Genomic DNA, 11,113 nt, shown 5'->3' with positions numbered 1-11,113 from the left:
TATAAATTTGTGTTATACTACACTTTAGTATAACACATTTTTTGTGTTATATAATGAAGTTTGCATAACAAAATTCTTTACTTATAAAAAGTGTTATTGTAATAGATATTATAACACATTTTTCGTATTATTTTAATATTTAGATAAGTTTAAATTCTCATTATATATTCATTTATATAACACTAATTTATTCTATTATATTTTTATTTTTTATTTATATAATTAAAATTAACATTCTAATATATACTAGCATCATCAAATGAACTTGATTCTCAAATAACAAAAAGTAAAAACATTCAACATTGTATTAACAATCCACAAATTAGTTTAAAACATTCAACACTTTCATCAACAGCAAAACGTTCTTTAAGAAGTATTCAAGTAGTCTTAAATATTCAACATATTCTACTACTTTCAGCACAAAATATTCTACAGCTGCCCAACACAGAGCCTTCAAAATTAAGTATCATTTTCTATTTCACTTGTCATATCTGCAAAATAAACAAAGAAATATTTTATTGTTATTATCTAGCATCACAAATTACTTCAAGAAAAATACTATGGAAATTATTTCCAAGATAGGACACCACATACAAAATAATAAATTCACAACTACACCAAAGCAAACAAAGAAACCAAACACTAAATTATAAGACATTGGTTCTTTTTTAAGTATGAAATCATGTGTTCATGTATATGTGTGAGAGAGAAAGAGAGGAAGGAAACGATAGAGAAATAAACAAAATTTATATATGTACCATACTAATCCAACCATAACAGTAATAAAATTGTTGAGATTAGCTTTTGGGACCTAGCAATTATAAAAAAGAGATAATAGTGATAAATACTGAAGAAAAAAAATCATTAACATGCTACTGTACAAATTGAAGGCACCAAAATCATCCTTCATGAGTCAAAGTTTGCCATAATCTATACAAGAGATTGTGAAATAAAGAATTTTATTGTAGAGTGCATAACAATAAATCAACAGACCTCGTGAACTACTATAAACTACTATAGAATCACAGAAGAATACAATATTTTGATCCTAAATTATTATAAATTCACTCTTTATCAACATAACTCAAGAAAAATTAAAATTTAAGCATGTCATGTTGTTGAAAACATCTTCTCCAATATAAAATATCATCCAACAATGCCTAGATGAGTGCAAGCATCATCTTAAGTCCAACCATTTAGAAAGGAAAGTAGATATAGCTTGGTGTTGTGTCTATCAAGAAATCAAAATGATCTATTTTTATTGCCTAAACCGATTAAAGTTCCAACTGCAGCTTTTAAAGAAAAAATAAACGAGAACTCAACTTTCGATGACACGCATTATATGCAAGTACCAAAAGACTTTGGAGGAAAACAGGATATCAAACCTTATGATCTGTCATTGTGGAAAATGGCATACCATTGACGATTACAGCTCTTCTAGCGTGATTAACAAAATCTAATCCTTCACTTACCTGGAAAATTAGTGACAATCAACCACTATGAACAAGTTTTCACTCAAGCAGGACATTCAAATTCAAAATCTAACAAAAAAATATGCACTGGAAAACCTAATTTACATTAAGGTGTTTTATGCTTAAGCCCGTAAAGTATACAATTCCAAGACTAAGATTCAGCAATTAAAATTCCATAAGAATCTTGGAATTTGAGGAAGGGCTTGTAATCAAACAACAGTATTGACAGTGCGAAACATATGAGCAAATGTAACTGCTAGATTCAAAGGTACCAGGTCGCATAAAGATATATAACTAACAATGATAATTCCAATATCTAGTAAATCAATATGCAAATAAGTTTACTTCTTTTTTTCAGTTCATCTCAAGCAATACAAAAAATTTCGCAACAGTTGGCTAATTCTGTAAACTAAATTCTTGTCATTTTAGAGCATATCTATAACCATCTTAGAAACCATTTAAACTCAATAAATAATAAAACAAAGTGCACACTTAATAGACCCTATCAGATAAGCGATGCACCAGTACTAAATAATTACCATGATGCCAAAATGTAGATAAATGTTGAGAATTAAATTACTTTGGGAAATTTAATTGACATGACCATGCATAAGAAAACTATTTGTAAATCCATCCATCAACACATAAACCAGAGATTTGTAACTGTAAGACAATAAAGTGTTTTCACTAGCCAAGGAGATCTTTAGACATACCTTACCATGACACACATCAAAAAATATTGCACCAGAAGTTGAGGAGTCCTTCAACTTAGCCATGTAATCCTGACAAAATAGGAGTAAAGAAAAGCATCAGATAGACCATTTGAGTAGAGGAAGTGATGTCTATGGACATATTGTAGTGCTTGGAACTAATGTAAGTAACCTCAATTGACTTAGAAAACAAAGAAGATTGTTTAGGTTCGACAACAGGTTTCTTATGCCTGCAAATTCTTTCCCATAATGTTGTTGAATTTGCATGACCCTGCATCATTGGAATAATAATTGTTTAGACTAAAATAAACAGAGTTGAACCCTTCACTAATTGATTTATATTGCTTACCATTTTCTTCCAGCACCCAATGCATTGGTCCAAAAGGTAGTAAGATGGAAAGAATACAAGCAACCCATCAAGAACAATTCGAGCAAAGGCATATCTCAAACACTACAGATGCACTTGGAACTCTGCAGTAGGATCTTCAACCAATGGCGGAAGCTGAGAAAGGCATATCTCAGCAGCCATGTCCCATGCAACCCTGCAGTGTGCAATAGTTACAGAGTGACTTTCGGACTAATAAAACAGTAAGTATTAACTTCTTCAGTGTTTCCTTTAGTACTACCACATAATAATATCTTAACACGTTAAATGAAACTATCTAGGAAAAGTAGAACCAAAGTCCAACAAAGCAATGTAGAGTCACAATAACCCAACTAAGAACAGAGTTTCATACTAGTGGAAAACTAAGAATAAACACAAGGGAACATAATCATAACATAAATCTTACTCTAAACGAAACTATATCAGTACTTTTAAAAAAAAAGCTATATCACTCATAAGCGTGGGAAGCACTTGCAAGGTCACTTTACAAAATAAATGCTAAATGCTAATTTCTTTAATGTGTTAAGATTTAAACTACAAGTATAGAATAAGTAATGGTGAAAAAAAGCTTAATTTGTTAAATTAATAATAAGCCCACATGAATATGATGATGGTAAAACCAATTTACTGGGATGTGACAACACTCTGGAAAACAAAAACTTTTGCCTTTACAGATTATAAAACCTCTTTATTCACACAATTTCTTAAGCTACTCCGAATCACATCTCTGTTTTCTGTCTAGTTAACTCACTTTTTTTTTTAATATGCAGAAAAGTCTACATGCAATTTTATGAGTAGATAATAATAAATGAAATAAAAATAAAATGACCCTGTATACAAACTTATTTATATTAAGCCAAGCACAACAAATAAATAGTAACCTTCATATAACAATGATGTTTGAGTTATTATAAGGAAATAACAACAAATACAAATTAAAAGGCAGAACAATCCAAAGATTATTCTTATTGAATCAAGAAGCCTTTTTCTTTTGATTAAATGTTTCTTTTAAATTCTTCACAAGTATTAAGTTGGCTTTGACATGGCAAATAATGAAGAAAATATAGGATTGAAAATCTACTATTACAACTCAACTATGAGTAATTATAGAATTACAAGTAAAAGAAACACATGGTAAATAATATAAACATCCATGAGAATTATTGTTAGTCATATCCAATTTTGCGAAACCAAATGCCTCCTCCTCAAAAGAAATTGTAGTAAAATCTGGCTAGAAGGTGATAACATATTTAAAAAGAAAAATGATTAAATTTATGATACTCAAGCTGTACATAAATTAATTTTAAAAGAATAGTCGAATCCTATAATTCTTATCTGTGTACATAAGCTCCATAAATTCCGCCATGGCAACTCAACTGAAAATGTTACAAAAATTTATTCTTAGACTCACCTTTGGTCATGGTTTATTAGAATATATATATATACATTTGTAAATAACACTCATACCCATAAAATTTTAACCATCTCATTGAGGATGCTAATTTTAGAAAATAAACAGATCCAATTACATAATGATTTCAATACAAGCATTCTTTGAAAGTCATTGCATGAAGCATTATAAAATTGAGCAAAAGGGAAAAGGAAAAAATATAGATAAGTCCTCAAACTGAATGTAATTTAGACAACACCAATACTTATGTTGGTCTCATAAAAACAAACTATAAAAGAAAGATAACAAGTTAAACTTAATGGATAAAGATATAAAGCATGGTTTGCTTATCCACATGAATATAGATCAACATATATAAAATATATAAATATATTAACTAAATAATTATAATAAAGGCCATTAACTTATTGAAAATTGTCTTGAAAGGAGGAAAGAGCAAAACAATTCTAATAAATTGGATAAACAGAACATGGCAATCTACATATTCCTTTATGTGTTATATTATTTATAGATATCACAAAATTAATGTTTAATATTTATTATTAGTCTTTTTTATTATTATTGTATAATGTTTATGGGTTAAAATTATTAATTATAAGTTATACAACCACATTGACCAAAACTTTTGGATTTTACAAATAATATCACTCTAAAATAATTCTAATTTAGGTCAAGAATCAATCACATCAGGGCATAAGGTTCTTTGAAACTAATTATGAGACTCAATATTCAAATAAAAACTTTATTAATCATGAAAGTGTGATCTAGTAATAATAAATTACCATTTTTAGTATATCAAGCATCTATTAAATAAGTTTGTTTTGAAATAGTGCATCACAAAACACTTTGATAAAGAAGCCAACATGATACATTAAATTGACATTCCTCAGAAAGTAATGCAAAGCTGAAAAATAACATTAACATTAAAATAAATAAGAGTCACCGAAGATGTTCCTAAAGATTACCATAATGTGTATTAAGTCAAAGATGAAATAAAAGTGTTACGGTTGAAATGTAAGAGCTGGCATGAAGTTTGCAATGATCTTTGTATACTACAGGAGAAAGACTTGAAGTTAAAAAAGTACCAAACAAAGAACTTTACGTGTCTTACCAAATAATATACCATAAAAAAACCCTTAATAAAGAAAATGGTTCAGTTTTTCCCCTAAACAAAAAGGTCTCTTCATACAACCAGCAGTAAATGTTCATTTTTTTGTCAAAATAATTGTTCCTTAACTTTACTAGAATAGCATTTATACATCAATAAAAAAAAAAGAAAAAAGCAGCAAGTAATCAGTCAATTCCAAAAATTACAAAAAATGGAAAGCCATAACTTTTAAAGAAAACCCCAAAATGAAATGCTTTTACTCATTTAAAATAGTAATTAGCTCATGCATGAACAAATTCCAAACACGTTAATGAACATGCAATGGCACAAATGAAGATGTAAAAACACATATATTTGCACCTAACTTCAACTCTCATGTGCATGTTACCAAGGCATAAACCAGCATCAGCTATTATCCAATGTTGCAGATCTACCTGAAACATCCTAGACTAAGAAACCCAATTCAAGTTTCCATGTATTTCTATTTGCAAGTTTAACTACATATCATGTTCATTGGTTAATTTCTATCAAACTAAGTAACCAACCTAATGATTTTTATATAGAATTACCAAGATTGCAACATATTCTTATATATAAAAAGTAATAATGATTTTTTTTTTATGTTTTGAAAAATCCAAATCATTCAAGCATGACAATACCCATTAATTCTTATAAATCTCTCGCTTAAACATCAAAGGACCTAAGTATATTTTGTACTAGATGTGTAAAACATATAAAGCATGTAAGACAACAAAATTACAATCAAAATATGTAAATAAACAATCAGCAAACTGGAAACTGCAACATTATAAGTTTATAACAGAATGGAAGGGAATTGTTCACTAACCTTATGATGATAGACTGATTTACTTCATCTGGAAAAAAGTAAGTCACATTAGAACTTTTAACAGCTAATGACAATTCTCAAGGTGGGATTTATGTGCTGAAAAGAATAATCTTATAAATATTGAACGAGTAAAGAACCTCGTATCATTTCCCGGATTGTTGTGTCTGTAATGGCATACACATGTGGGGTGTCATTTGTTTTACGCTTATATGCGTCTAAATATTCATTTCCATACAAAGAAACTTTCTTAAATGGATTGATAACAACCAACATTGGTCTTGCTTTTGTCTGCAAGGAATACAATCAAAATGTAAAGACAATAGAGGAGACAGATTTCCAAGAAAATGACAAAAGAAAAGTTACAACAAATTTGAGAACATACGTAAATCATATTTTGATTGTATCTGTATTGGAGATTGTACAACACTGATGGTTCATTACTTACATGCATGAGGTCATCTACACCATCAAGGATATCAAGATTTGATGGGACCAAACTTTCAGTTTGTACCTTTAAAACCTACAAAGTGAACATTAAAATAAATGAAACATCTAATGGAAAAAGACAATCAAATCTCAACTCAAAGTTTCCATAGCTCTTGCCACAAAAATAAAAGTTTCAATAGCTCTCTTACTTTCTCATCAGGCAATGCAATGACAGATTCGGTCCCTAAGATTGACAATATTTTTGCAAGCTCCCATTTACCATTTGGGCGTTGAAACCAAGATTGAAGCTTCTGAAACAATAAACTTAAGAAGTAGGTAACAGAAATTAATAAAAACTACATACTATGTTCACAAACTAAGCTCTAGGAATTATCAGTTACTTTATGAAACCAGTTTATAAAATTAAGGCTGAATTGCAACAAGTCTGTAACAAAATTTGGATCTCTCATGTCAGCTATTTCTTAAAAAAAAAAATAGAATATGAAATTGAAAGTGCAATTGCATTTAAGAGACAATGGCAAATGAAAAGCCAAAAAGGTAACAATCTTCATATAAATAAAAATCAAGAGTTAGAGTATGAAGTCATTCTATACAACAGCAAAAATCATAATCTGCAAACCACCAATCTACTATACAAGGGAAAGACCAGCAACACATTAGACAATAAATGTAAAACTGTAGTTTGGGATTGGGTGAGGGGAAAGCAGAAGATCTAACAACGAAATACTAGAGTAAATTTTCTAAAAGTGAGACAACATTCGTAAAACACCAACCTACTAAACACGTGGCTAAGAGCGGTTACATGTTATTAATAAACATACAATTGGAGGGAAAGAAGTCTATAGCAGAAAGACTCTGAGATTCACTAAACAGTGAAGCCAAATGCTTAGGCATCAACAAGTTAATATCATGTACTAAATTCTAAAATAAAATTGTCAAAATAAACAGTTAAAGTTATAATTTGTTCCATGTTGATGTTGTCAAATATATAAGACATAAAAATTACCCCAAAAGCCCACAGTACTTGAGTAGTGAGCAAAACACATAATGAACGTCATCATTTCATAAGTACTACCTCTCATAGACAAAAATAAATTGCATATGCATCAAAGAACAACCATTATTTTTTGGAAAATATTAGTACATACAACCAGAAATATACCTTCTTCGCAACATACGAGTTGGTATCACCCCACCTGTGTTCACTGTGAGATGCAGAGACCGATGGCACAGGTGGAGCTACAGGGTCTGAATCTTCATCACCACTTGATGGTCTATCTTCAACTGAAACTACGTTCATACCATATGGTGAATCCTCATTCACTTGGTCAATGCTTCCAACACTATTATCAATAGCCACATCCCCTGAATCACTATTTTCAGGTATACTTGATGAGGTGATATTACTGTATCCTAACTTTGCATCACCAAACTTCCCAAATTGATCAGAGGTCGGTGAACCCATGAACCTAAAATCATCAGGCAATGATTTGATCGATTGGAAATTTGGCGGAGGACGGGATTTCTAGGACATTTTCCCTGAATAATTCTGGAAACTACAAATATCAAATAATCAGATAAAACTGGGATCAAAAAGCTTACTTTTGAGCTAAAAAAAAGTCTACAAAACTCTAACAAGGTCCCACTAAAGGACTAATGAGATGAACATAATGGCGGGGACCATGAAACAAGGTTTAGACCCAAGTGCTCTTCTCTTATGGGTCGCAATTGAAGAGCCTAACACCTAAAGATGCTTGCTAAAATCTTCAAAGTTTATCAAAATAATCAGCACAAGTTGGTACCAAGTTAAATTAACATAAAAAATTATTTTTTTGGTAAGAAAATCTACTTTGACATGCTGAGACGGTTCATAAGGTCTTTGAATCTACAACACAACCTCTACATCCAAGTAACTTGCCAATGTTCTTTCACAGTTCTAGATCTTACCAACGAACCATTGATGAGAAAAAGAAAAAAAGAAAAGCAAACAACCATGACATAGAACTGGACTATTTGAAACAAAAGCCTCAATTGAACTCAACAATTTACCCCAAAAAGAACCAACTTTTATAAATTTTCAATGGGAGGGGCGCCTAGACTTGTGGAATCTAGGCCCTCGCTTGGTGCACACTCGGGGCTCTACAGTAAAACGGGTGCAGAATTGCGCTTGGTGGTGGCTCGCGAATGGAAGTCGCTCTGGGTCGAAGGCACGCAGCGGTGGGCTCGCACCTGGGGTCACTTGGTTCGGGGGTTGGGTTCATGGGTGCCTCAGATTTGGAGCTTAGCTCGGAGAAAAAGGGTTGTGAGGATGGTGGTTAGGTGGTCGAAGCTGAGGATGATGGTGGTTACGGGAGTGGCGGCTAGGGCGAAGGGAAGAGAAAGAGATGAGAAGGAGAATGGGAAAAAAGGTTAATCAATAATCCGAGAAGGAGAATGGGGTAGGCTGGTTATTTTTTTATATTTTATTTCTATTACTTTTCCAATTTTTACATAGTATATATTATCATACATTTTCAAAGGACATATAATTATGTGTTTGTGGAAAGTAGTTTTTGGTGTAGTGGTTGTTGCTGCTGAATCAGCTAAGGCTGAAGTTAACCAAGCTTCATCTTCAAAAGCTGGAAACAGGAGGAAAGGTGGACAAAACTCCAACCTCGGGCCAGCAAAGGCTATAAAGACGAGTGCCCAACCAAATACACAGATGCCTAAGGGGAAGAAAAAGAAAAACAAGAAAGATAAAGGTAAATGCTTTCACTACAAAGAGAAGGGGCTTTAAAACAAGGATTGCCCCAAGCAAAAAACAAAGGTAATGATTATAGTTCATTTATCTTAGAAAGATGTATTTTAGAGAATGATAAATCTATTTGGATTATTTATTCTGGATCTACTAACCATGTTTGTAACTCTTAAGAACTTCTTGAATTGTGGGAGGAAGTGGATGAAGGCGGCTTAAAGCTTAGAGTTAAGAACAGAGCGTTTGTTACGGTCCAAGCTAGAGGAAGAGTTTGCCTGAAGTTCGGAAATAAATATTTAATTTTGAAAGATGTATTTTTTATTCTGGAGTTTAGTAGAAATTTAATTTCATTTTCCATGTTGCAATTAGAACAATTTTGTATGACTTTCACAAGTTCTAATATATCTATTTCTTTCAATGGATCACAATTGTGTAATGCATATTTGGAAAATGGGCTTTATGTTCAATGACCTAACAAACCCCTCATGCTTAATAATGATTTATTCAAAGTAGCTAAACCTAGGACCAATAAACATCAAAAGACCAATAACGATAACATGACGTATTTATGGCACTTGAGACTAGGTCACATTGGCTATGATAGAATTTAAAGACTTGCAAATGATGGGCCTTTGAAGGAACTCACCTTAGGTGAATTACCTGTCTGTGAATCTTGTCTAGAAGGAAAACTGACCAAGCGTCCATTCTCTGCAAAGGGTGATAGGGCCAAATAAGCACTTGGACTTTTTCATTCAGATGTTTGTGGACCATTGAATGTATAAGCCAGGAGTGGTTTTGAGTATTTCAACAATTTCATTGACGATTACTCTAGATACTCATGCCTTTACCTAATGCATATGAAATAAGAAATATTTTCAAAGTTTCAAGAATTCCTAGCTATGGCTCAAAACCAATTAGGTAAAACGTTAAACATCTGTCAATTTGATAGGGGTGTAGAATATTTGGATATGCAGTTCAAAGATCATTCAATTGAACTTGGGATTTTATCACAACTTATTGCCCTATGTACTCCGCAATAAAATGGTGTAGCAGAACGCCAAAACAGAACTTTATTGGAAATGGTTAGATGCATGTTTAGTTAGTCAACTCTGCCAACTTCATTATGGGGACATGCAATTGAAAATGTGAACAACATTCTAAATTTTGTACCATCCAAATCAAACCCCAAAACACCTTTAGAATGTAGGAATGGTCGTGAACCAAGTTTACGTAATTATAGAATCTGGTGGTCTCCCGCCCACGTCCTAAGGAAAAAAGAAGGAAAGCTAGAACCGCGAACCGAAGTTTGCATGTTTGTTGGCTATCCTAAAGGTACTTGGGGTGTAATTTTCTATAGTCATTCAGAAAAGAAAGTTTTTACTTCTACAAATGCTACTTTTTTGGAAAAGGACTATGTCCAAAACTTCAAACCACGTAGCAAAGTAGTTTTAGAGGAGATGGTTGATGAATTGAATCCAACCAATGTTCCATCATCATCAACAAAATTTGTTGATGAAATTCCCACTCTTCATGTCCAACCGACGCAAGTCAATTTAAATGAACAAAGTACCATAGTTCCTGAGCAAACAGTCATGAAGCCTTGTCGTAGTGGGAGGGTTTCCAGGAACCCAGTTCGCTATCGTTTGGATGGTGAAACCAATATGATTGTTGGTGACACTAGTGATGATGATCTGTTGTCTTTCAAACAGGCAATGGCTAGCCTTGAAAAGGAACTATGGCTCGAAGCCATGAAACAGGAAATGGAGTCCATGTACTCAAATTTCGTCTAGGATCTTGTGGAAACACCTAATGACTTTAGGGCCATTGGGTGCAAGTGGATCTATAAGAAGAAACGAGGTGTTGATGGAAATATCGAAACTTATAAAGCTCAATTAGTGGCAAAGAGTTATACCCATAGAGAAGGCGTGGACTATGACAAAACTTTTAGTCCAGTAGCCATGCTCAAGTCCATTCACAAAATCCTATCCATAGCAGCCGT

At 32.3% G+C, this 11,113-nt stretch overlaps 1 protein-coding gene across 5 annotated transcripts; it reads right to left on the bottom strand.

Moving 5' to 3' along the window:
- Positions 1-255: 255 nt before the first annotated feature.
- On the bottom strand, positions 256-8,861 carry LOC133823193 (myosin-1-like). Of its 5 annotated transcripts, none has more exons than XM_062255815.1 (11): positions 8,430-8,856; positions 7,543-7,929; positions 6,569-6,670; positions 6,316-6,453; positions 6,071-6,221; positions 5,934-5,961; positions 2,532-2,724; positions 2,355-2,453; positions 2,186-2,254; positions 1,386-1,472; positions 256-491 (listed from the first exon to the last, which is right to left on the bottom strand). In XM_062255815.1, the coding sequence occupies exons 2-7, from the start codon at positions 7,843-7,845 to the stop codon at positions 2,634-2,636; spliced, it is 813 nt and encodes a 270-aa protein (XP_062111799.1). In that variant the 5' UTR covers positions 7,846-7,929; positions 8,430-8,856; the 3' UTR covers positions 256-491; positions 1,386-1,472; positions 2,186-2,254; positions 2,355-2,453; positions 2,532-2,633. The 5 variants fall into 5 exon arrangements, with proteins under 5 accessions (XP_062111799.1, XP_062111798.1, XP_062111800.1 ...); XM_062255814.1 differs by having other exon boundaries at positions 7,543-7,936; positions 8,430-8,855; XM_062255816.1 differs by having other exon boundaries at positions 2,191-2,254; positions 7,543-8,856.
- Between the last annotated feature and the right edge of the window lie 2,252 nt (positions 8,862-11,113).

Source organism: Humulus lupulus, chromosome 3 (genome assembly GCF_963169125.1).
Source record: "Humulus lupulus chromosome 3, drHumLupu1.1, whole genome shotgun sequence".
Taxonomy (NCBI): domain Eukaryota; kingdom Viridiplantae; phylum Streptophyta; class Magnoliopsida; order Rosales; family Cannabaceae; genus Humulus; species Humulus lupulus.
Note: the sequence above shows the minus strand (reverse complement) of the source record. Positions and strands in the feature narration are given on the sequence as shown.

What these genes read in the sequence shown, in the direction of transcription:
- LOC133823193 (XM_062255816.1), bottom strand. Translation starts at nt 7,845, where the DNA reads ATGGGTTCACCGACCTCTGATCAATTTGGGAAGTTTGGTGATGCAAAG. An exon ending in ACTCGTATGTTGCGAAGAAG is followed by an intron (nt 6,671 to 7,542) that starts GTATATTTCTGG and finishes TTATTGTTTCAG; the next exon opens with AAGCTTCAATCTTGGTTTCA. An exon ending in ACAATCAAAATATGATTTAC is followed by an intron (nt 6,222 to 6,315) that starts GTATGTTCTCAA and finishes TATTCCTTGCAG; the next exon opens with ACAAAAGCAAGACCAATGTT.